At 45.8% G+C, this 26,591-nt stretch overlaps 1 protein-coding gene across 2 annotated transcripts in view; it reads left to right on the top strand.

Moving 5' to 3' along the window:
- Window positions 1-13,055, top strand: part of NEK2 (NIMA related kinase 2) — a 58,943-nt gene extending 45,888 nt beyond the window's left edge. The window contains exons 1-8 of one of the 2 annotated variants that reach the window (XM_036273326.1): window positions 56-170; window positions 1,448-1,665; window positions 1,952-2,192; window positions 4,278-4,360; window positions 5,316-5,442; window positions 6,280-6,499; window positions 8,711-8,836; window positions 12,168-13,055. In XM_036273326.1, coding sequence (XP_036129219.1) covers window positions 75-170; window positions 1,448-1,665; window positions 1,952-2,192; window positions 4,278-4,360; window positions 5,316-5,442; window positions 6,280-6,499; window positions 8,711-8,836; window positions 12,168-12,394 — 1,338 coding nt within the window. In that variant the 5' untranslated portion in view covers window positions 56-74 and the 3' untranslated portion in view covers window positions 12,395-13,055. Of the gene's footprint in view, window positions 1-55; window positions 171-1,447; window positions 1,666-1,951; window positions 2,193-4,277; window positions 4,361-5,315; window positions 5,443-6,279; window positions 6,500-8,710; window positions 8,837-12,167 lie in introns of those variants that run through there. The other variant, XM_036273327.1, reaches the window with a different exon arrangement.
- The last annotated feature ends 13,536 nt before the right edge of the window (window positions 13,056-26,591 follow it).

The following is a 26,591-nucleotide window of genomic DNA, read 5'->3' as shown; positions in this document are numbered from 1 at the left end:
AGGGCTCTGCGAGCGGGCGGCTGCGGTTCGCCGGCTGCGGCGCGATCTGCTCGAGTCCTGCGGCGGCCCCTGCCATGCCGACCCGGGTGGAGGACTACGAGGTGCTGCACACCATTGGCACCGGCTCCTACGGCCGCTGCCAGAAGATCCGGAGGAAGAGCGACGGCAAGGTGAGCGCGGGCCCCTTCCCGGTCCCCGTCCGGGTCCCGGTCCCCGTCCCTGTCCCCGTCCTGGTCCCGGTCCCCGTCCCCGTCCCCGTCCCCGCTGCGGTTTCGCCAGCCGGTGGCATCTGTGTCTGTACTGGGCCTCTCAGGGGATGGGAACTGCGTCTTTATATAGATACTTCTGTCTTTTTCTCTTTGTCTTCTAATTCCTTCCTGTTTTTCCTGCTTTGACCTGCTAGGGGCCTTCCATTGTTGACAGGTAGCTGACCCCGGAACTATTTTTATTATTTTTTTAAATTTAAAATTATTGATTGATTTGAGAGAGAAAGAGAGACAAACATTGATTTGTTGTTCCACTAATTTATGCATTCATTGGTTGCTTCTTGTGTGTGCCCTGACCGGTGATCACCTGCGACCTTGAACCCTGGTGTGTGGGGAGGTCACGCCAGCCCAGCGAGCTACAGGGCCTGGGCTCCTGAGCTATTTTTAGAGAGGAGTAGCTCTCTGGGACAGGAGAAAAGGGCCGCACCGCGAGAACCTGGAGCTTTATGTCTCGCAGTCAGCTCACTTAAGACACCCTTTATTCGGATTATTGGTTTCATATTTCCCTTGTTTGTGGGTAAACTTTATTCAGAGAGAAGCAGTGGAGAGGAAACTGCCCGGTTGCTGATGGAGGGATCTTTAGTCAGGTCTTCCACCCAGGAGAATCTCGGCTGGTTGGAATGGTCAGGGACATGGACTGTATCTGCCCCACCTTTGACCAGAGCACCAAGCAACTGAGGGCAGGGGGTTGGGAGAGGCCAATTGTGCCTGTTGTGCCTCATCTCCCTCTCTCCTATTGAATTTGCTTAAAAATTAGAGGATGTACTGTTGCTGGTTTGGCTCAGCGGTAGAGATTCGGCCCCCGGGCAATGAGTAGTGGGTTCCATTCTGGCCAAGAGCATGTACCTCGGTTTCGTTTGTCCCCTGCCCTGGTCGGGGTCGTGGGGGAGGCAACCAGTCGATGTATCCCTCTCACTTCGATGTTTCTCTATCTCTCCCCCTCTCTCCTTCCCACTCTTTCTGAAGATAAATAGAAAAATATCCTCAGGTGAGATAAAAAAAAAAAAAAAGATTAGTGGACGATTATGGGAATAAACTCAGGGGCCCTAAATTCATTGAACTAAATTAGATGATAATGACTGTATGATCTATGTAATAAAGGAGTAATTTTCAAATTTTGGAGCTCTCATTCTTTGTTTTTGAGTGTGAGTTCATTCATACCTTAGAAATTCTTATTACAGATACTAGTTTGGAAAGAACTTGACTATGGCTCCATGACAGAAGCTGAGAAGCAAATGCTTGTTTCTGAAGTGAATTTGCTTCGTGAACTGAAACATCCGAACATCGTCCGTTACTATGATCGAATTATTGACCGAACCAACACAACACTGTACATTGTAATGGAATATTGCGAAGGAGGAGACCTAGCTAGTATGATTACAAAGGGAACCAAGGAAAGGTAAGTTAATCTTCTAAACGTAAGCTGAAAATGGGCCTGGTTTCGCTTTTGTTAAACATCTTTTAGGATCAGGGATGAAGCACTTAGTAATGTGGAAGAATGTTCTTGTATTTGGTGGGTCCACAGACAGAACTTTAGGAAATCCCTTGTGAATCAACACCCATGTTTTATATCAAAATATATTTATTTACCTATTTGTACACTTTGAAAACTGGATAATTCATTGTCCCATCTTTGTAATGGATCTATTTAGAAGTTATATGCTGTATGACTGCTTTGATTTCAGACAATACTTAGATGAAGAGTTTGTTCTTCGAGTGATGACTCAGTTGACTCTGGCCCTAAAGGAATGTCACAGACGAAGTGATGGTGGTCATACTGTGCTCCATCGGGATCTGAAACCAGCCAATGTCTTCCTGGATGGCAAGCAAAACGTGAAGCTTGGAGACTTTGGGCTGGCTAGAATATTAAACCATGATACAAGTTTTGCAAAAACATTTGTTGGCACCCCTTACTACATGTCTCCTGTAAGTATTTCAGAATTTAGATACTTTTTAAACCTCTTAATGCTAAGCATTCACTTGCAGGCAAAGTGAGTTTTTTGTGTGTTTAGTAATAGCCAATAGCCAAGAATTAATAACACTGTGTCATTTTAAATTTATATTTTTTCCAAATGGACCACCAGACCATTGAACTCTACATCAGCAATTCAAGTCAGGCTTTTATTAAATGACTACCATGTGCTAAATTCTGGGATTACAAAGACAAAATAGGTTTTGTCTCTGGTCTCAAGAGCTATGTTTCCAAAATGCCATAGGTCCTGTACACCAGCTTGGACTCATTTGCAGTATTTGTTCAAAATGTAGATAGTATAGTCCTGGGCCCCCAGCCGCAATCCAGTGAATTCGGATCCCTGGACAGGCCCTTGTGCTCTGTTTTTCTTTTTTTAAAAAATATTTTTTTAATTGACTTTTAGAGAGAAAAGAGAGAGAGAGATAGAAACCTCGATTTGAGAGAGAAACATTGATCTGCTGCCTCCTACACACCTCCCACTGGGGATAAGCCTGAAACCTGGGCAGGTGCCCTGACCGGGAGTCAAACTGGGACCTCTTAGTGCACAGAACAAGGCTCAGTCTACTGATCCGCACCGGCTGGGCTTCTGCTTTTCCATTTGGACTCTGCATTCTAGCAAATGTTTTAGATGATTCTTGTACATGGAGATTCAGGGCTCAGGAGGCTTGCTCATTTCAGGTAACATGTTTTTACAGTGCTAACTTTTGGTATTTGTTGTCGTTTTTTTTGTTGTTGCTTTTTCCTACAAGGGAGCTGCTGAGTAAACATACTTATATATTTCCTTTATTGCTGGATAATATTTTGTTTCCAAAATTTCTCATCATTCTAAGGAGCACTGCTATGCATATGAATTAGTCTTTCTTCCTTTTTGGTTATTTCCTCATCAGATAACTCTCAAAATGAAATTGCTGGGTTGGGTCAAAGACTCTGAACAGTTTATGGCTCCTAGATTTTGCCTGATGGCTTTTGAAGAGCTTGAAGCAATAAGTGACACCACCAGTTGGTTGTAAATCTGAGCAGATAGAGGTGCAGAGAGGCTAACGTTTTTCAGCAGTTCACAAACATTTCCAGGCTTTTCTAAATCTTTGTTAGTTACATTAACCAACCTGACTGCAGTATAAAACTTTGTATTAATGATTTTGTTTTTCATGAAGATTAGACATGGCCAGAACAGTGTCATTTTCTCACTGTATCAAGTTTCAAATAGAAAGCCTTTAACATAAAGGAAAATTATCCAGAAGTGGTTCTTGGAAAAACGGAAACCTGTGCAGTTCTTTGTTCCTTTTCCCTCCTGCCCTTATATTTAGATCTGTTCAGCCTTCCCTAAGGCGTTGCCAGGAAGTGGTATCAGACTCACCTGTTGGACTTGAAAACACTGAGAAGCCTCCTGACGAGTTTGGTACTTGCCTCTGTGCCCTCTGTTGAGAATAAGAGCGATGGCAGACTGTTCCTGCGAGTAAGGAAGAAAGACAACTAGAATAGGAAATGAGAATATCAGTTAGTGTGGTTTATTGAGTAGACTAAGGAAAAATATAAATGAATAATTCAATTAGCCATTTATGTCTACACCCATTTAAATGTGGGCTAGATGTATATATTGGTTATTCTGGAATTTTTTCTTGTTCTTTTATTTTTACTTTTTAAAATTAATTTATTTTTGTTACAGATTTGTCGTCTTTTCCCCCCATTGACACCCTCCTCCCAGTCGCCACCCCCAACCTGTTCCCAGTGTTGTTGTTTATGTCCGTTGGTTACACATACATGTATCTCTTGTTCTTTTAAAATGGAGTTTCTAGATTATGAATGTCATGAGGGTAGAGGTCTCTCATATTCACCTTTGAATTGTTAGTGCCTCGCCTCTAGTAATAATAAATGTTTGTGAAGGAAAAATAAATAAATGAATTATTTATGACAGAGTATATTAGGATAAGATCATTGCCTTTTTCCATTATACATTTGAAGGTAAAGTGTAAAGTATACATTTTAAAACAAAATAAACTTTTAATTCCTTGTACTTTCTTACCTTTTTTCCCCTTAAGGAACAGGTGAGTCGCATGTCCTACAATGAGAAATCAGACATCTGGTCGCTGGGTTGTTTGCTGTATGAACTGTGTGCATTAATGTAAGTATGATGAAGGCAGATTTCCAGGCTGAGGTTTATACTCAGGGGGTTGTCACCATTCACTGGATTCAGCTGTTTGACCTTCATGCATATTCAAATCTGAAAGAATCATACCTTGGGTTAAAATTAAGGTAGGTGAACAGGTTAAAAAAAATATTTTTAAAAAGCCCTGGCCGGTTTGGCTCAGCGGTTAGAGCGTCTGCCTGCGGTCCAGAGAGACCCGGTTCAGTTCCCGCTAAGGGCACATACCTCAGTTGCAGATTGTCCCCGGCCCTGGTTGGGTCGTGCCAGTGGCAGCCACTGGATGTGTCCCTTTCATGTTGATGTTTCTCTCTCTCTCCCCCTCCCACTCTATCTGAACAAGAAGTGGAAAACTGTCCTCAGGTGAGGATAAAAAAAAAAATTTTTTTTAAATTAATAATAGACCCCCGAGGCTGGATCTTGACTTGTTCAAGCTCCTAACCTGGTTAAATGCTTCCTTGTTAGACTGATGCTCAGCTCAAGGGGAGAACAAATAGGTCAGGCCTATGCGAGAGATGAAACAAAGATCTGGGGGCAGGTGTGGAGATTTGGAGACTAATAAAGAGCTCTAATTCTTTTTTTTCTTTTATGTTTTTCCTCTTCCGTGCTATTCTGTAGAGCAGTGATTCTCAACCAGGGTGGGTGAAGCAGTTTTGACCCCCATGGGACATTTGACAGTGTCTAAAGACAATTTTGGTTGTGACAACTAGGGATAGCTACTGGCATCTAGTGGATGGAGGCCAGCGATGCTGCAAGTCATACTATTATGCACAGGACAGCCCCTACAGCAAAGAATTATATGACGCCAAGGTTGGGCAACTTAGCTATAGAAGAAAATCCCAGAAGTAGAAACATTACAAACTGGAGCTTAAACTGTTTTGATTTGCTTCCTAATACCTTTTTTATTTTTACATTATTATTCTTCTTCTTCCAGGCCTCCATTTACAGCTTTCAACCAGAAGGAATTAGCTGGGAAGATCCGAGAAGGCAAATTCAGGCGAATTCCATATCGTTACTCTGATGAATTAAATGACATCATTACAAGGATGTTAAATTTAAAGGTAAAGATTATAAAATTATTTTGTCTGTGTCTGTCTCTCAGTTAAATTTTGGGGTATGTGTTCTGTGTCGTAGAGCAATGAGACTGAAGAAACATTAAACATATTTCCTTAGCTAAATCTGCTCTGTTAACACAAGTGAAAACATACATAAGTCGTCTGTCCTTGCTGGCCTACCCTGTGTGCTTTCTCTATGTCTTCTCCCACTCGCTGCCATGCTAACAGATGGCTGGTAGCAAGAAAAGATTGCAGAAAGCATCCAAATCCTTAGTTCCCTGTGTCCTTGCCTACCTCAACGTGGCAGATGGTAAGAAGGGGCCACAAATAAATAGCCTCTAGCTCCAGTTGAGAGTTAGAGACCACAAATAAGTGTGTGTGTGTAGGGGGGTAAGGGGTGTAGATGGGGCTAAAAAGAGCAGAGAGAAAATAACTAAGAGATTATGTGGGAAAAATCTGATCAGGCTGATGTAAAATTTAAATGCTATGGGATTACAAAGAAGAATTCAGACGAGTTAATGGGATTTAAGGGCTGTGAGCGAGTATCCTGCTTACTCAGTGTAGAGATGCCCTAACAGTGACTCTAGCAGTGCCACTGAGCACCAGCACAGGGGTGGAGCCTTCTAGTTGAAGGGGGAACAAAGGTAAGGAAACATGTGCATTGCTGTTTGGACCCAGAATCTCATGAGTTAAGCCACCAGTGAACTTATTTTTCCAGGTGGTCAAGGCCCATCCATAAACAAGTCTATTTTTTGGCAGATATGCCCGTTTAATGTCACCGCTCTTTTAGGATGAATATTCTGTTATGACCTCTGACTGTGGCACTGAACATTTTTTCCCCAGGATTACCATCGACCTTCTGTCGAAGAAATCCTGGAGAACCATTTGATAGCAGACTTTGTTGCAGAGGAGCAAAGAAGAAATCCTGAGAGAAGGGGGCGACAACTAGGAGAACCAGAGAAGTTGCAGGAGTCCAGCCCTGTGTTAAGCGAGCTGAAACTAAAGGAAATGCAGCTGCAGGAGCGGGAGCGAGCCCTCCGAGCCAGAGAGGAGCGACTGGAGCGTAAGTCTGAGTGACGGGGAAGCACAGGAGAGCCACGGGAGGGTGCTGGTGATGAGTGTGAAAGTCTGTTTAAATGAGTCTATGAGAACATTCTTGCCCTGGCCAGATACCTCAGTTGGTTAGAGCGTTGTCCCGATGCACCAAGGTTGCGGGTTTGATCCCTGGTCAGGGCATAACCAATGAATGCATAAGTAAGTGGAACAAAAAAATCAATGTCTGTGTCTCTCTCTCTCCCCCTCATTCCTCCTCTTTCTCTAAAACCAATAATTTTTTTTTTATCCTCACCTGAGGATACTTTTCCATTTTTGTTCAGATAGAGTGAGAGGGAGAGAGAGAAACATCGACGTGAAAGGGGCACATCCAGTGGCTACCTCCCTCACTACCCCAACCAGGGCCGGGGACAAATCGCAACTGCGGTGCGTGCCCTTGACTGGAATCAAACCCACGACTCTTTGGTCTGCGGGCCGACGTTCTAACCACTGAGCAACCGGCCAGGGCCAATAAAAATATTTTATTTATTTATTTATTTTAGATAAGATTTTTTATTTATTTATTTTTTTGTGGTATGTGCCCAACCGAACCCGGGACTCTCTGGTCCGCAGGCCGATGTTCAACCACTGATCCATACTGGCCAGGGCCAATAAAAATATTTTAATAAAAGAACATTCTTGCCCAGCTGGTGTGGCTCAGTGACTGAGCATCAACCCATGCATCAAGAGGTTGCCGGTTCGATTCCTGGTCAGGGCACATGCTCAGGTTGGGGGCCCAGTCCCTAGTGGGGGCAGGCAAGAGGTGGCCAATCGATGTTCTCTCATCGATGTTTCTGTCTCTCTCCCTCTCTCTTCCTCTCTCTCTAAAAATCAATAAAGAAAAAAATTTTTTAAAAAAGAACATTCTTATAAATACATGAGCAACCAAAATATGCTTTGTAAAATATGTAAATCCAGCTTCCTGGCACCTTCCTGTTGAGCTGCCTCTTTCTGTGAGTTCAGCTGCTGTTTGTATTGCTGGGCTCTAACTTTATACTTTACTGTAGACTTGTTAGACTTCAATGTATACGTCACACTTTACTGTTACTTTTTTCTCTCTGTTTCTTAATATATATACCGTATAGGTTTTCCACTTAAAAGCAGATTGTAGAATTTGCTACTATAATAACCATTACTTCTACCTTCTGATATGGCCGATCCAACACAATCCAGGTCTAAAATCCTACAATGTGTAGGACTAAATATGCTCAGGCAATTCAATAGTGTGGATACAAGCTAAGCTAGGTTTATAAATACTCTGGTGGCTATTAACTGATTAAGTGCCAGTTAGTTTTCGATGGTGAAAGTCTGTCTACTCCACTGAAGTGACAGGTGCTACCAGGTTTTAGAATTATGCTAGGTAGCATAGCACTGAGGGACTGTCTCCTACCACCCTCCTGGCTCACCTGATTTTGATTTTGCAGCTTTAAGCCCAATGCAGACTACATGTGTTTTGCGTTTAAATGTACTTAAAAGTGCCCAATACATCCGTGAATACTTTACCTCCTAGTGATGACTGTGTGGTGCTGCAAGGTATGCTTTCTGTAGAGGTACCACTGATGCTTACCCGGAAACCTTTTTTGACTTGTCTGTTAAAAATAAAAGAGAGAGACACAAACTTTGTATTGAGATTTTTCGTAACGTTTGTAATTTCATATAGCAATTGAAAGCTGAACTTTCTGAATTCTGAGTCACGAATAAATAATAGCCTTTGTTACTGATCTAAAGAAGTACCTCCTAATTGAGTTGTGGTTTTCTCCTCTCTGAGGGCTTTCATTCACCCAGAAGAAGGAGGGATTGTACTGTGAGGCCAGGCAATGCCCAGGAAATGAACTGCTGCCCCTTTTCAGTGAAGAGCAGAGGTGGCAATAATTTTTTGTTTTCCCAAATGAGTTACTTGCACACAGCCTGACCAAATGTGGAAGCTGACTTTGTGCTGGTGCTTACACCAGTCCTTACCAAAAAGCTAAGATTACATACAACATACTGAAATGCTGGATTGCAGACCAGCACAGCCAGGGTGACCTGGGAACAGGGTGAGGAACCTTTCTCAGAGCATCGCTAATCGCTGCTCATGCAGGCCAGCCTCAGTGACTGGGAACATGGTAAGATTACCAAATGTAAATTGTTTTTTACTCAGTGCCACTTAATTTTTTTCCCTTGTTTCATTCCTTTTCTAAAGAGAAGGAACGTGAGCTCTGTGTTCGTGAGAGGCTGGCGGAGGACAAAGTAGCGAGAGCAGAGAGTCTGCTGAAGAACTACAGCCTGCTGAAGGAGCAGCGGCTCCTGTCTCTGGCCAGCGGACCAGGTATGCGAGTCAGCTCAGTAGGCAGAAGCCGCCCCTGGGAGGAAATGGCAGGGTTGCTTTCCAAGGGCTTTGCTAGGCCTTTTAACTTACGAAGTCTCCAGTTTTAAGACGGAGTTCACTGCATAGATGCATTTCAATGGACATAAGAATACTGTTATAGCAATGATTTGCTTAACTGGGATCAAGCAATGAGTCATAATGATTTCAGCTTCAAATGTATTTACCTTATCAAACTACGTGTTTAGTATTTGATGTTTATTTTTTAAAATTAGGGCATTTAAAAAAAAAATGCTGGGTATGCTACCAAAACTCGACATATCTCTCCATTTTCAAGCAATAATTAATAGCATTTGATTATTGCCACATGCCCGAATAATACATGGCACACCCTTCCTAGGAAGTAGGGCTTTTGACACTTGATAAGCCAACTGTAGAATAGCCTCTCACTTTGATCTTTGCTAAGACCTGTTCAAATTGAAATATGTGTTTGTGAAAATTCTGTTCAGTATCTACATATGCTTTGTTTGTATATAGACAGGGTCTCATACAGAGACAGTCAACCTTCCCAGGGCCCTGCCTTGTGTGGGTGTTGTCCCAAGCACTCTGCTCTAGTGACACATGGTTAGTATATATACAGGCAGACCAGCTCTAACAGCTTTTCTGCATTTCACAGAAACCCTAAAACTAATCTACTCGTTAAGATTATGGAAAATGCAAAGCATTCAGTCTTTCCTCTTGATTTCTTTATGACACTATTATTATTATTAAATATGTTTTTGTTGATTTCAGAGAGAGAGGAAGGGAGAGGGAGAGCGAGAAACATTAATTGGCTGCTCCCCACTTATGCCCCACTGGGGATTGAGCCTAAAACCTGGGCATGTGCCCTGACCAGGAATGGAACCAGCAACCTCCTGGTGCATGGGACCACACTCAGCCAACTGAGCCACACTGGCCAGGGTGACACAGATTATTTTAAACAGTTTTTTGTTGTTTTTCAAAATTGAGTATCTGAATTTTCCATTGAAAATTATGACTCCCTCATGTCACATGTGTGAAGGTTCCCATTTCCATCTTGAATAAGTTGAGAGAGAATCTGGTCCCTTCAGTGAGGATGGCAGCATTTTGTAAATAGAACAGATACAGACTTCTTAAGTTAGTGTGAGGATTACAATAACTTTATAGTGATAAGTGATGGGAATCAATGAAATTAGCAATGGAAGTAAATGAAACAGATTATATAAAACTTGGGCTTCATCTCTATTAAAATATTTTCTTTCTTTTTTCTCAGTATTGCCATCTACCATTTCAGTATTTTTGTAATATTTGTTTCAGCTTTTCTTAGATTCCACACTGCCAGCCATAAAGATAAAATAGACCTGAATCATGTAGATGAGTTTCATGCATGAAACCCATCGCTGAGAATTATTGAAGGTCCTGCAGGGGATGGCTCTCCCAGTTAAAGCCTTTATTTACCTCTTGCTTTGAGAGACTTTGGGCAAGGATGAAAAGAACTAGAGAAGGATGAGTGTTTCACTTTATAGGATACATAGTTAGGTTATAGGACCTATCTGTATGCGAATCATGACAAATTCTTGAAATGAGCTATAGCAATGGAGTATCCACTGGGGCCAGGAAATTAAAATTTTAAAGTACTGAGTATTTAGAGCCCTAAAATAAGCAACAAAGTAGTGGGAGTGGATGCCATTGTGAAATCAGAACAGTTGGAAATAGCCTCTCCCAGTCCTTGGGCTACAAAATTCAGACAAGAGGAAAGAGTCATAACTGTAGCGAGATCATCACAGTAATCAACAGCATCCTCTTTTTGAAAGCTTTTGTTAATCTATTTAATGAAATACAATTTTTTTTTTCTCAATACTAATTCTTTTTCTAAACATTTTTCTTTCTTGTAAAGTTATGCCATTAGTGAGCTTTATCATTTACATAGGAATTTATATAGGAATGTGTGGTAATAAGGGTGGGTGTGTTTGAAACAATGGAGTTGAGGCTGAAAGCAATCAGCGAGCTTTGAAGCAGAAACAATGTTGGAGATAGGAAGTCTGGGACAATTGGAGGCCAGTGTTTGTTGCAGGCTGTGCCTGTCTGGTTTGGCCTTTCTGCTTCTTTGGCCTGGAGTCTGTTCCTCTAGATAGCCGGAGGCTTCTTAGTTCCTCACGGGTGTCTCTGCTCAGAAGTCCCCTTGTTATAAGGCTTCCCTCCCTGTGACCACCCCCAGCGCTTCTGTTTCCCTTTCTCGGTATTGTTTTCCTCCACAGCGCATGCCCTCAAATATGTCTCATGTGTACTTGTCTACTGGGTTAGGGTCTATCTCCTCCTCCTAGAATAGGGCCTTTGTTTGGTCCACAATGGCCCACACAATGAGCTCGTAAATATTTGAACGTGTTTCCTTTCCGTGAATGTAAAGGAAAAGTAAAAAGGTTCGGGAATTCAAACCTGCAGGTCCCCAGCCTCCAAATAGTCTGTTGGTAGCTAATAGTGTTACCACTTCAAGTAATTATTTTTCCCCTGTAAAAAGCACAATTCACCTTTTTTGCTATACTGTTACTCGATTTACCGTTTCCATGCTGGGTTTGCTTAGTTTCTTTCTGAAGCAGGTTTCCAGTAAATCATCTTTCAAGTAAGTGTTCCTGAATATTTAATCACAACTGTAGTGCTTTACACGAAAGAGCTTCTTGCATCCATACTTTTCTGCAAGCAATGTGTTCTGGGTAGAATGGCACGTGTTTTCTTTTTTTAAATTTTTTTATCCTCACCTGAGGATATTTTTCCATTTTTTGTACAGATAGAGTGGGAGGGAGAGAGAGGAAGGGAGAGAGAGAGAGAAACATCGACGTGAAGGGACACATCAAGTGGCTGCCACCCGCACGACCAGCCAGGGCTGGGGACAAACTGCAACCGAAGTACGTGCCCTTAGCGGGAACCGAACCCGGGTCTCTCCGGACCGCAGGCCAACGCTCTAACCGCTGAGCCAAACTGGCCAGGGCGAATGGCACGTGTTTTCAATAGTAGAGACAATGACACTGATTTCCAGAAGTTTCTTATTGTGGCCCATAATCTCCAGTGTATTTAACCTCAAGGGAAAAGTGGATTGTTAAGGGAATAAAACATATGTTCCTTGATATTTGGCACATTCCAGGATTCTCTTTTCAGTGCTGTGGCTTAAAGGGCTGATTTCTTACCTCCTGTAGGCGCCTAACCTTCCAGATTTCGAATGTGAATTGAAGGAGTGAATGTTTAGCTAAGTGTGAGAAACATGGAGGGGTTGAACTCCTGTTCACATAACTCAAAACCTTTTTTCTTTTTCTTCCTAAAGAACTTGTTGATCTTCCATCCTCGATAATTAAGAAGAAAGTTCATTTCAGTGGAGAGACTAAGGAGAATGTCATGAGGAGTGAGAATTCTGAGAGTCAGCTCACCTCCAAAGCCAAGTGCAAAGACCTGAAGAAAAGGCTTCATGCTGCCCAGCTGCGTGCCCAAGCCCTGTCAGACATGGAGAAAAACTACCATCTGAAAAGCAGACAGATTCTGGGCATGCGCTAGCTGAGCGAGCGACACAGAGCTGTGCATGGTGTTTAATATTGCCAGTCCCTTCAGATTGATATTCAACTGCTGTAGCTTGACATACTTGGTTCTGTGAGCCATGCCTTTTTGTACAGTAAGCACGATGTTTTGGAATCGCCTTTGCTGTTCTTCAGCGATGATTGTACAAAATGTCCACACCTTTAATTTTTTTTTCTTTTTTAAAAAAACACTTTAGAGAAAGAATGACACTTTCTTGGTTGGGCTTTTTAATCCTGTGTGTTGGTTACTACTGGAACATGAAATATTACATTCTAAATGTTGGAGAAAAATAATGTCAGAAAAAAATACATTTACCCAGGAATAGCGCTTACGGAGGAGTTTTAAATGACTGAGTGGTGTGCTTGCAATGGTCACGTCTAGATTTAAAATTTTAAGTCTGAGGTTTTAAATATTCTAGAGCTTAGAAAACCTAATTGGATACAAAATGGTCACTGGTACCCTGACACATTGTTTGTAGATGTCGCTTACAAATGTCGCGCCGCTCTGCAGTGCTCATCTGCCACCTTCTGTGGAAATCATCACTGATGCCTGTTCTCTCTCCCTTTTTATTCTATCTAACTGTGTGTACGCTGGCTGTCATTCACTCATCTCGGTCTCGCTAAATAAAAGAATTCTTTGGTGTTCCTGTATTTGTGGTGTCCGTGACTCGTTGGCACCGAGGGCGGGAGGAGAGCCGCCTCTGATGCTCGCAGGAGCCGTCCTGGCACCCTCCTACCACCCGTACGTCCGGCTGCGCCAGTGGTTCTTCGCTGGGGACTGTTTTGTCCCCGGGAACATTTGCAATGTCTGGAGACATTTTCAATTGTAATGATTGTGGGGAGGGCACTATTGAATATAGTTGGTAGAGGCCAGGATGCTGCTAAACATACTACAATGCACAGGACAGTCCCCCAGAGCAAAACGTCATCGTGCCACACCTGAGAAACCTGGTCTAAGCTAACATTTGTTGGAATAGACCCTACCCTTGGAGGAAATTACTTTGTGTGTATATATACATATTTTGCATTTATCTTCAGACAGAGCAGGAGGGAGGGGGAAGAGAGAGAGAAACATTGATGTGAGAGAGACACATCGACTGGTTGCCACCCACATGACCCCAACTGGGTGGGGACAAATAGCAACCGAGGTACGTGCCCTTAGCGGGAACCGAACCCGGGCCTCTCTGGTCTGCAGGCCGACCCTCTTAACTGCTGAGCCAAACTGGCCAGGGTTGTTGTTTTTTTTTAAAGATTTTAAAAATTGGCCCTGGCTGGTTTTGCTCAGTGGTTAGAGCCTCGACCTGTGGACCAGAGAGTCCCGGGTTTGGTTCCCGCTAAGGGCACGTACCTCGATTGCGGTTTGTCCCCGGCCCTGGCTGGGGTCGTGTGGGTGGCAACCAGTCGATGTGTCTCTCTACCCCAGCTTTTTTTCCCTTTCCGTTTGGAAGATTTTTTTCCATCCCTTCACTTTAAACCTACATGAGTCTTTTGTTGTGAGGTGGGTCTCTTGTAAACAACATATATGTGAGTCATGCTTTCTTATCCAATCAGCTACTCTGTGTCTTTTTATGGGAGCATTCAATCCATTTACATTTAAGGTGATTATTGATATGTACTTATTCATTGCCATTTTTGTTTAGTGTGGTTCTACTTTTCTTCCTATTTCTCCTGCTAATTACAGCAGCCCTTTTAACATTTCTTGCAGTGTTGGTTTGGTGCTAATGTATTCCCTTAGCCTTTTTTTTGTCTGAGAAGCTCGTTATTTGACCTTCTATTTTGAATGACAGCCTTGCTGGGTAGAGCAGTCTTGGATTCAGATTCTTGTTTTTCATGACCTTTATTACCTCTTGCCATTCCCTTCTGGCCTGTAGTGTTTCTGTTGAGAAGTCAGCTGAGAGCCTTATGGGGTTTCCTTTGTAGGTAACCTGTTGCTTCTCTTTTGCTGCTTTTAGGATTCTCTCTTTGTCTTGAATTTTTGGCACTTTGATTACTATGTGTCTTGGTGTGGGCCTGTTTGGATTCTTCTTACTTGGGGCTGTCTGTGCTTCTTGAACTTGAATATCTTCTTCCTTCACCAAATTAGGGAAGTTTTCTGTCACTATTTCTTCAAATATATTCTCTAACCCTTGCTCATTTTCTTCTTCTTCGGGGACTCCTATGATGTGAATGTTACTACGTTTCCCTTTGTCCCACAGTTCTCTTAAGCTGTTTTCCTGTTTTTTAATTATTTTTTCCTTTTGGTTTTCTGATTGATTTTTTATACCCTGTCTTCTAATTCACTGATCCGGTCCTCAGGTTCCTCTACTCTGCTATTTAGACTTTCCAATGTGTTTTTTATTTCTGCTATGTCATTCTTCATTTCTTCTTGGTGGTTTTTAATTTCCAACTGGTTGATTTTCAACATTTCTATGTCTTTACTCATGGTGCTCATGTCCTTACACATGCTGTTGAGCTTCCTCAAGATCATGGCTCTGAATTCTAGTTCTGTTAACTTGCTTAACTGCACCTCATTTATTTCATCTTTGGTAGAGGTCTCTTGTTCTTTCATTTGGCTTTTGTTTCTGTTTTTGACCATTTTGGCTATCACAGTGGGCTTTGGAGTCTGCCAAATTTTCCCTGTGGATGTTGGTGTTCTGCTGTTTGTGGCTCCCTCTCCTGGGTTTGGATGAGGCAGGGAGGACCCACTTTAAACACCACTGTCAAGTCTTAACTTTCCTGGTTAGAGTTGCTTGCCCAGGGAATGGTAGTTATCCTCTAGCTTTTATGCCTGGAGGTTATTAGTAGAGGTCACCTGAAGAACCTTGGTTTCTGAGTTGCCTGAAAAACTCCCTCAGGTGCTCAGTGTAAGAGGATTTCCCGAGGGTGGGGCAGATGCTGGTTGTTAATGGGTCTCAATTAGCATTTCAATGGCTACCAGGTGGGGTTGAATCTTCGAGGGAGGGGCCGCCCCCTCTCCCAGGGCCCTGGGAAGGAGTAAGATGACCACAGTCCTGCGCGGCTGCGCTCAGCAAAAGCTCTGAGCACCCTCCAAATCCCGAGTGTCCCCACACAGTTCCAGTCCAGTCTGCCTTCCCTCTGCCGGAGCCCAACGTGAGTGGCTGCTGCCAATTTAGCCTCTGTCCGGACTCTGTGTCGTGGAGCTGCCTGGGACTTTAACCCGAGGGCGCTGCTCCCAGCCAAGGGTGGCCGAGGCTGCAGCAGCTCCCAGCTGAGGTCACAGGCCCCAGCCGAGGTTGCAGGCCCCAGCCGAGTCCCCTGGTCCTAGCCGAGTCCGCTGGACCCAGCCCAGGCCACTACGGACTGTGGGCTCCTGGCCCCCTCTCGCGTCCTCACAAGCCTACCAGGATTGAGTCAGTGTCCCTGGTTATGTGGTCCTCCAGGCTGCCTTTCGGTTGCCCCTTCCTGACGATTTGTCTTTATTTTCGTTGTAATTCCAGTTTGGTCCTGGGAGATGGTCTGTGTAGCTCCATTCACTCCGCCGCCACTTTTTCTCTCTTCGATGTGTCTCTCTCACATCAATGTTTCTCTCTCTCTCTCCCTCCCACTCTATCTGAAGATAAATGCAAGAATGTCCTCGGGTGAGGATAAAAAAAAAAAAAGATTTAAAAAAATTGATTTTTAGAGAAGAATGGAGAGAGAGAGAAACATTGATTCGAGAGTGAAACATCATTTAGCTGCCTCCTGCAGGCCCCCTACCAGATATTGATCCTGCAACCTGGGCACATGTGCCCTGACCGGCAGTGGAACTGGCAACCTTCCGGTGCACAGGACAAAGCCCAACCAACTGAACCATACCAGCCAGGGCCTTGGGTTTTGATGGACTATTTTTGAAGTCTGACTTTTAATATGAATTAGCAGTCTTTAATGTGCTTACCACAGTTTTCATGGGATGCTTTCCTAGCAGTGCTAATCCTTTAGCTTGATAAATAAGACCAAGTTATGAAGGGTTAATAATAAAGGGGAAGAAACAGCTCTTTTATTAGTTATTTTATTACAGATTTACTACCCATTTTGTAGTGTAGTTCCATAAAGACAGCTGATGTTGTACAAAACCGATCAGAAACTGATCACCATGCCTTTATGATGTTACCCACAGATTAATCCTAATGGCCCCTTTGATACAAATGTTGAGTGTCATTTGCAGGGCCCAGTGCAAAATAAAACGTGGGGCTTCCTGTTCAAACGCAGAGGACAAGTAGCACTAAAGGTGCATAGAAAGCCTGGTCCTGTCTTCCAAGGTCCCTGTTTCTTGAGATGGTGTTTGCTCTCTAATGTTCTCAGTAAAGAAAAAGTAAAATTTTGAATCATTAGCATGAATTTTACTATTCCTCTTTCATGTGCAGTGCCAGTTTTAAATGGTAAAAGCACATTTAGCTTATGTGTGGAGTCACCGAAATGATATAATTCGTATTTTGGGGCTCATCAGGGAGGTTGCCTCAAGCTGGCTGGAAAAAGAGACAGATCCCCGTGACAGGCATCTGGGGACCCCTGACTGTGGTGCTTACTTGGTTCTCCCTCCCTCCACTGCCAAGCTGGAGAAGGGGAGCCAGACATCTCCCTTTCCCTCAGGCCCACTGCCCCCACCCACAGCAGATAAGTCACCCACGAGAATCTTTACGCCTTCAAGCTGGTACTTTATTCCTGTATCAGGGCACCTGGATCGACCCTGCCAGGATAGGGCCTCCCGCTAGCCACCTACCAGCCATACCAGGGGGCTGTCTGCCTAGGTGTGGGGAAAGGCATTGGGGAGCAGCTGCTGCCTGCCTTGCCCTGAGAAGCTTTGGGGCATGAGTGCTCAACCTGTCTGTTGCCCATGCCCAGGCCCCTGCTGGGAGCAGAGTGTGGCAGTGGTCATGGGGTACAGACGGAAGAGGAGGCTGGTGCACCGAGGAGGAGGCTGAGAGCTGGTGGCAGGAGGCAGGGCCATGCATGAGGTGGGGGTCTTAAGCCCTCACTTACAAACCACAAATTCAAAGATACAGTTATTGAGAATTTCCAGGCTGCAACCATAGAACATCGATCCCAAGTGCCCGGCCCCACTGAACGCCAGGTCCTTCTACACGTGGGGCCTGCCTGTGTGTCTGCGCTGGTCGCACACTCCTGAATCCAGCCCTTTCTTCAGGAAACTGCTTTTCTACCTTGGGAGATAAGCTTTCATTTTTAAATCTGTGGCATGCTGAGAGAGCTTCTCTAGTTTTTCCATCTTAGACTCCACCTTCATTTTTCAATCTTCCCTTCATTCAGTCAACAAACAATTGAGCAGCTACTGTGAGCCAGCCAGCACGGTGTACTGTGCTGAAGATAAAGCAATAAAGAAACATTGAAATCCCTGCCCTCACGGAGATTTCATTCAAATAAGGCAGAAAGTTAGCCACACAGAGATTGATAATGTTAGGAGCAGAATGAAGCAGGAAAGGGGACAGACAATTGCGGGGGTGGGAGGTGGGGTGGGGGTGGGGGGCATTTTGGAAGAGGTGGTGATTAGGGGTGCAACAGGAAACTAAGAAGGCAGAGGCTTGGAAACAAGTTTTAATCTGATTATTCTCCCCCTCTTCTTGCTCTAAAGCCAACAAAACCTTGTGCCCTGTTCACCCCTAAAGCTGGGAACATCTGGGGTACGTGGGCAATGATGGTAGATTAGAAGGGGATCTCTTTGATGGGAGAGTCCTCCCAAATTATGCTTCTCCAGCATCTTTTTATAAGATTTATCAAGATGCTCTGCTGGACTCCAACATATAGTTACCGTTATAGACTTTCCAGAACGAGTTTTACTAAGCACCACCTTGCTCATAGGCATTTGAAAAAGCGTCATTGGAGTTAAGATTACCCAGTTGTTCTGAGAGACAGCAACCACAAGGTGGCGCCATGGCTCTGTTCGACCGGAAGTCACACTACACGGAGCCTGTGCAATTGGTGGCTAATGAGAGATTACCTGCCAGGCATTGGTCAAATGCCTTGCTCCCATGATTTCATTCGAACCCCAGAACGCCCCTTGATAAGTAGGCATCATGAGTGCCACATTTTTCATGGAGAAACCGAAGCTCAGAGATCACAGCTAGGAAGAGGAGGCTGGTCTCTGAACTGACATTTTTTTAACTCCAAAGCCCTGGCCCTTAACTATATCACCCTCCACAAAACAGCAAAGGTTAACTTTGCTCCCAAACCATCTAATGTCCCATAATGATTGATGGGTTAAGGGTGATAATCCATGGCTTTACCCAAGACATTTGAATGACTAAGGGAAGGTGGACACGGAGGTGGCATGGTTAGGGTCCAGTGACCTTCCACACCTGTGGCTGGATGGGTTAGCAGAGGCAGGGGGAAGAGGTGGTCTTCAAATGACGCCAGGCCTTTCCCCCCCTTCCTCAGCATCCTCTATAATTCCACCTATGGCTCTCCATTCCCTCCCAAGCCCAGCCCAGATGCCCAGCACCCGTGGGCTGCCCAGCTTCCTTCCCAGGGACCACCTCACTGGTCCTCCCCTGAGGTACGTTCCCAGGTGACCTCCTCCTTGCGGGACGAAACCCATTCCTCCAGGCATGCTAGTTCCCTCAGACACTCAAGGCTGTCCTCGAATAAACTGAGGATGAAAGCAAACTTGACTCGGGCAGCGGTTTTAAAAGGAAGGGAGGGAATTCATCTGCACCCACAAGAAAGGATCACTGTCCGCTGTAACTCGGTGGCTGGAGAACAGGGATCCATGTTGCACGGATGGAGTTCAGGGCGAGGAGGATGTCAGCACCTTCCCGAGGGACTGCTGTGGATGGCTATGGCTAGGCTGCCGCAAGCTGTGGGTGTGAGGGCCTGCCTTCCTCTTACCTGGCTGGCTCTGCCCCTCCCCCACGCCCCTGAGTGCAGAGGTCAGCTGCCCAAGAGCCTCCTACACCTGAGAGCTGGGTTCGACACCACATTGCAAGAGGCCAGTGGGGGGCGCACTTGCTTACCTCCACCAAGGCTCAGCTCCTACACTCCTGCCCACAACCACCACAAGGGCTCTGGGGCTCCCCAGGACAGCTAAGGCTGCATCTGTGACTCCCTAGGATCACCCCGCAGGGAGCAGATGCCCTGCTCCTGTCTGACTTTCTCTGGGAGGACACCGCGGCCCTACTGATCTAGCAGGGTGTTCTATAATCCTAGCCACACATCCACGGGGCATGATTTGATTCATTACATTTTTTAAAATCAGTTTTTCCTTAAGTTATGAAGTGATAACATCAATGTAGAAAATTCTAATAATATGGAAATATATACTTACAGTAAACATTCAAAAGTAAGTTTCCTTACCCACAAGTTCACTTTCTAGCTCTCTTTCCAGAAGAAGCTGTTAACCATTTAGTCTTTGGTGTCTCCTTCCAGGATGGGTTCAACACCTATTCAGAGGGGGTGGGGAGGGAGGGGGAGTGGGGAGGGGCATTGGGTGGGGTGTCTCTGTATATGGGGTCTGTGGTGTGTGTGTCTACATATATGAGTCTGACTATGTGTATTTAAAGCACACTCACAAATAGGATAATTCATATACTGTTCTTAATTTGCTTTTTAAAATGAACAGTAACCTGCCCTGGCTGGTTTGGCTCAGCAGTTAGAGCGTCAGGCTGTGCACCAACGGGTTGTGGGTTCAGTTCTGGTCAAGGGCACGTACCTGGGTTGCAAGTTCCATCCCCAGCCCTGATCAGGGTCATGTGGGAGGCATCCAAGCTATGTGTCTTTCTCACATCAACATTTCTCTGTCTCCCCTCCCTCTCTCCCTTCCACTCTGTCTAGAAGTTTATTTTTAATTTTTTATTTATTTTTATTTATTTATTTTTATTTTTAATTTTTTAAATTGATGTTTTAGAGAAAGACCAAGGGAGAGAGAGATGGAAATATCGATATGAGAAACATCAATCCTGCACGCCCCCTACTGGGGATGGAGCCTGCAACCCCGACCAGGAATCGAACCGGGACCTCTCACTTCATGGGACAACATTCAATCCACTAAGCCACACTGGCCAGGCTCTTCCACTCTGTCTTAAAAAAAAGAAATCAATGGAAAAATATCGTCGGGTGAGGATTAACAATAATCTTTTCTTATTGGTACATATCAGTTCTCTTCATTCTTTTCAAAAAGTTGCCTGTGAATAGTCCTTACTGTGCATATGTGGGCAGCTTCTTGGTGGGATCAGCAGAGACACAGGACACAGGGCGGGGGCAACAAATCTGGGGACAGGAGAGAATTCGGTTGGAGGGATCCTGGGGGGCACAACATGAGCACAGGGGTAGGAGGGGAGACACCTGGCTGGGCAGACAGAGAGCAAAGAGATGAGAAGATTTAAGCAAAGCATGGGAGAAACCCCCATTCATTTGTCCAAGTGTCCTTTACTAAGCTCCTGTTATACGCCTGCCGCTGAGCCAGGACCTGGGACGTCCCAAGGACATTCCATGCCTCGTGTGGGTCACTGTAGAAGGAGAAGCTGAAAGGACAGCACTTCCCCCCCACCCTCCATACGAGAGCCCTGGTGGGGAGGTGGTGGGGAGCAGGGTGTTCAAAGCAATCCCCTTGCTGCCCTGCCCTCTGCCCTGGAGAGTCTGGGCTTCTGAATGTGGCTGGATGGAAGACCAATACCATATAACCCTTTCCTCATTCAGATTTATCCCGGGGAGAAGGGAGCAACATTTGTGTTTAGAAAGAGATTCCCAGTGACATGCTCTGTTGCCTTTCTCCCCGACTCCCCTGCTAACACACACACACACACACACATGCTGATGTGTCTAGAGCCCAGTTCAAGCTAGGGCATGCTGGGAGCAGGAGGACCACTTGGAAGGCCTTTAAGTTTTCCTCATCAGGCATTTGATTCATTATTTTGCAGAATCTTCCACCTGCAAATTCACTCTCATGGAGCATAGCCCCTCACTGTACAGGGTGGACCCCGGAGGGTCGGAGAGGAGGGTCAGCCTGCGGTCACTCAGCTTTCAGCGGTCACCTGACAGCCAGACCCGCCCTCACTCACTCTGCAAGGCCTGTCTTGGCTCCTGGCCGTTTTCCGACACGCAGGAAAGAATTAATTATTAATATTTATAACAACCCAGAAACTGATATCTGTGAACCACAAGCCCCAACACTTCTTTTCCAACATCCAACCACTTAATCGTGGTTGCAGCTGGGTCAGCATAAGTCTCGTAGCCTCACAAGTGGAGAGGCCTGAAGGCCTTTATCAGCCGTTCTTGGGGCAAAGGCCGAGTTCACAGCAGGCAGTGGTAGCACGGGGGTTGATAATGCTCTCGAAGAAACTCAGATGCCTTCATCACGTATCAGGGCTGGGCCTCATTACAGTCCCCTTCCTGGCATTAACTGTCTCTTACCTCTGGGTTACTTAGCTCCAGTTTTCAAAGCACTTTCACCAACACAATCCCAGTTGATCTCCAAAGGGTGCTGTGACTGGACCGGGTAGATAACTGTTCTCCAGGAGCAAATACAGATTCAGAGGGAGGTGACGCATCTGAGCTCACGGAAGCCCAAGGACTGTGTCCTCGGCATTGCCCGCCTGGAGGAATCCATCGCTGGATCGTCTTTGTAGTTCAGGGAGGGGAACTGCAGTCCTTGGATGTGTTTGGGGGGCTGCCCGAGGATGCTTTGGAAGTACAGGCAGCATTTGGGGCATTTTTCTGAGAGTCCGTAGTTTTCCAGACTCTCTCTGACCCCAAACAGTAAGAGCTTTAAAACAGCCCAAACCCGTCTGTGCCGCTGCCTGCAGCTGTGCCCACCTGTGGGGCTTCCTCTTGCTGGGTTCTGGGGTTTGCTGGGCACAGCTGTGGCCAGGAGCGGGGCTGGCCAGGGACCTTTGAGCTCAGGTGTTTGGCTGCCCTTGGATCTGGGACTGTCTAGGCAACAGACACCCGGCCACGAGACTGAAATACAGAAGGCCCCACTTTTAATAGCAACACCCAGGAATAAAGCTTACCGGAAATGCGCATTGTTCATAAGAAAAAAGCTGCCAAACCACACCGAGGGACATTAAGTCAATGCTAAAACACGCCACGTCGAGAAACCTTAAAACTGTAAAACACCATTGGCCCAAACGTATGTTTTACGCAATCCTAATAAACATATCTAAGGTGTTTTTCGTTTTTTAACCTGACACAATGAATTTACATGGAGCACTGCATCTGGACAAATCAGTGTACAGATAGTCGTGACATTTCAGGGAAGAAAAGAATGGGGTGGATCCGCACTCCCAGATACGAAAACACATTGAGAGCTTCAGTTACGGAGCAGAGAGGATGAAAGAACAGCCGCTCAGTGGAGAAGACGAGAAAGCCCAGAGTCTGCGTATGGCAGGAAATGATGATGAATGTGACGTTCAAATCAGCAGCGGAAAGGTTTGTTTAGTAAATGATGTCGGAAAAATATGGGAACATAAAGCTAGATCCCTACTCATCCCGTGCATCACATGACATTCAAAGTCTCCATTTCTGTGTAGTAAGAGGGACCGTAGCTCCTGCCTCAGAGCACACATGGAGGGGCCATGTGAGATCACGTGTGTGAATTTTCTAGCCCCATGTTCAGCTCACAGTAGCCACCTGCTAAATATTAGCGGGCATTATTAGTGTTATGACCAGCCCACATGGATTATGATTCAAACATATAATAACAAAGTTGTGACATTAGTGAAAGTTCAGGCACATATGTCCCTGATCTCAAGGAAGCAAAGGAAGAAACCAGCAAAGGCAGGACGTGCCAGGGCCTTAGAACATTCTTACCTGTGACCCAGCAAGTCCACTTTGGGAGGTTGATTCTAAGCACGTTCTCAGATAGATGTGCAAACATGGGTATTAAACTTTTTATTTTTAAGTAGGAGTTGAAGACCAGTGTGGCAGCATTTATTTCTTACTTAAAAAACATTTTTTAAAATTGATTTTATAGAGGAAGGGAGAGGGAGAGAGAGATAGAAACATCGATGAGAGAGAACATCGATTGCCTGCCTCCTGCATGCACCCCAATGGGGATCAGGCCCATAACCTGGGCATGTGCCCTGACCGGGAATCAAATCGGTGACTTCTCGGTGCATGGGTCAATGCTCAACCACTGAGCCACACCGGCCGGGCTTTATTTTTTACTTTTTAAACAAATTTTTTTATTGATTGTTCTAGAGAGGGAAGAAAGGAGAGGGAGAGAGAAACATCAGTTGGCTGCCTCCTGCATGCCTTCTACCGGGATAGAGTCCACAGTCTGGGCGTATGCCCTGACCAGGAATCAAACCCGCAACTTTTGGTGCACAGGACAATGCCCAACCAACTGAGCCGCCCCACCCAGGGCTTAAACATTTTTTATAGGAGCATAAAGTAGGAACAATTTAAATGTCAAAAGGGAAATAGTTAAAAAACACACACACACTTCTGTTCCACCATATGATGGACTATTAGACAATCATTAAAAATTAAAAATCATCAGTGAATGCTAATTGATTATTGTAAGGGAGATGCTAAAGTTAGAATGCTAACCATGACCCAAAGTAGCATATATAATATAATATCTTGGATATACCAAGATGTATACTAAAATGGTCATCTCTGTGTGGTGGGAATAATTTAATTTGTTTTTCCTTTAATCTTTGCAAATTCACCATATTAAACCTGTTTCTTTTGTGATTCTTAGGGGCTTTTAACATCTATTTTACAATTTGAAAACATTGGGCCTTGTGAGATAATGTGTGCTTTGAAAAATTACTTACTGAGCAAAGATCTTCACAAAAGATCTCCATCCTTGTTTCTCAAACTGGGAGACATTCGGGATTTCTGCTAATAGGTCATCACAGGAACACGTGCACAGTTTACTTGGAAGGGTGTTACTTTTATAGTGAAACAGCTCCAAATGGATTATGGGAGAAATAGAGAGTGCTTTTACTTTCTCTTTGCAGATGGAGCAGGAGTCCTACGCAGCACTGACCCTGGGTGGGGCAGCTTGGGCAGGCCTGTCTCGGGAGACTGTCTCCTTCGGCAGGTGGATGCCGTGGAGGGGTCAGCTGCAGGGCCCGGCGTCTAGGAGAGGCTTGTCCCCACCCCCAGGCCTGAGGTGGCCAACTGTGTGCTGGGCTTTCTTGAAAGTTCAAAGTCTCAGGTGTCACAAGTCCCCAGAGTTAAAGATTTCCCTCAGGTGGAGACTCTCACTTCCCAGAAGCCTCCAGAACAAATACCGATAAACAAACGAGACTCAAGAAGCTGGCAGGCAGCAGCATCCCTTCCCCCTCAGCAGCTGTCCCCACTGGGCGGGAGGGGCACAGCAAATGGGAACACAGCCTGGCCAGGTGAAACTTGGCTGGGGTTGGGGTGGGCGGGGGTAGGGGGCCGGCTGGGCCAGCAGGCGGGAAGCTGGGCTCACTTCATCTGCCTGCACAACGCCAGGCCCAGGGCCATGACTGTGAGGGCATCTTACCAGGGCAACCTGGGTCTCAGGCTGCCTGGGGGTGCTGGGGAGCGGACCTGGGTGTCGAACCTTGGCGCATCCCACACTTTCTGGGCCCCGGACAGCAGCCCACCCCAAGGGCTCCCAGGGGCATGTGGCCCAGCGGACTTCTCACAGCCCGGCTCTCACTGTGGGCTGCAGCCGTACCCCTGGTTTAGAGAGGCCTGGAGGGAGGGCAGCCTTCCAGCCGGGGGGTAGTTGGGGGGGGGACAGGACAACTAGCATTTATTTACTGAGCTTTTCCTCTCCATCAGCCCCTATATTAGCTGTATACCCTTAGCAGCTCACGTTTCTCATGACAATTACTGGATTATCTCCATTCCACAGATGAGGAGACTGAGGCTCGGATGTGATCAGGAGAGACAGGAAGGTCACACAGCTCGTGAATCTCCAGCTGGAGACACAGGGATTCACACACAGACCTGTTTCCTGAGCCGGCTGTTTCCGCTGTCCTCGCTCTATGTTATTATGAAATCCACCGCCGAGGCCTCTTCTCAGGCCTACAGACTCCCCCTGCGACCCCTGCCTTCCTTCCTCGGTCCAGTCCCAGGGACCCTGCTGAACGTCCTCTCCTGGGGAAAGCGGTCACTCCCGTCTCTGCCCCAGACATAGCCGGGAGTGGACTGCTGACTTCCTCACCTTCTGCTTCCAACACAGGCTCCCAGACCTCCTTCCTTGGGCTGGCTTCCCCTCAGGAAATCAGGCGAGCAACCATCTAAATAGCAAGCATGAAGTTCTGAAGGTTCTAGAGCAGACTGACCTCTCGCACCCCCGCCTGGCAGGTGGTCCCTGGCTCCCTTCGCCAAGTGATTGGAGACCCAGGTGGATCCTCAGCTCTGCTTTTATTTCTGAGAGTTAAGTTGATTAAAACCCTCCCCCTGCTCCTGCCCCTGTCCTTTCCCCCAGGCCTGTTCCTGCCCTCCAGGCACCCGAGGGGGTGAAGTCTGCAGGAGGGAGGCCCCCCTAGGCTGCTTGTTTCTCTGGGACTTTCCATTCCATCCTGCTCCCCACCCCCTTTCTCAGAGGCCAAAATTGGGGCATTTTCTTTTCAGGCTAACTTCTGACCTGCAGAAAACGGAGATCAGTTTGGTGTTCTTTGCATTTCTTTTCCCAGACAGTCATAGCAAAATGCATTACCACAGGCCCTGGGCTGGCACTCAAACATGTGAGCCCACAAATGCTGCAGATGTCTGTAGGCTAAGCTCACCTCTGACCTCTCAGCAGGAAGGTGAGTGAATCCCCAGAGGCCCATCTTGTGGGATCCCAAAGGAGGGAGGTTGTCATCTGAAGGAGGCTTCACGGAGTCCCCCCAGCCCAGCCATACAGTCTTCCCCATGGAGATTCCTAAGGCACAAAGTTTTGGCTGGGTTTGCCCTGGTCCATAGTCTTTTATCTTAGTGTGAACAATGCCCTGATTTTACTTGACCCTGGAGGGGTGCTGTCCCAGGGTCTACCTGCATGACCATACCATAAACATAGAATATTGGAGTCTGCTGTTTTCATTTTCTAAGGCACACTGAAGATTTGAGATGGTATGTTCTACCCAGCGAGGGCAGTGTGGCCAGCGCAGAGCTGGTCAGCGGTGTGATGGCGAGTGAACAGATGCTGGACCGCACGGATCTCACGCACGGCCGGGTGAGATCGGGCAGGGCGAGACTTCGTGACTTCCATTTCCTCCTCTGCACAAGTGGGATGAGCATCTCCGTTTCCCAGAGTTGTTGGGTGAATAAATAGACAG

This window comes from Molossus molossus, unplaced genomic scaffold (assembly GCF_014108415.1).
Source record: "Molossus molossus isolate mMolMol1 unplaced genomic scaffold, mMolMol1.p scaffold_m16_p_20, whole genome shotgun sequence".
NCBI lineage: Eukaryota > Metazoa > Chordata > Mammalia > Chiroptera > Molossidae > Molossus > Molossus molossus.
This window is presented reverse-complemented; position numbering and strand designations above follow the sequence as displayed.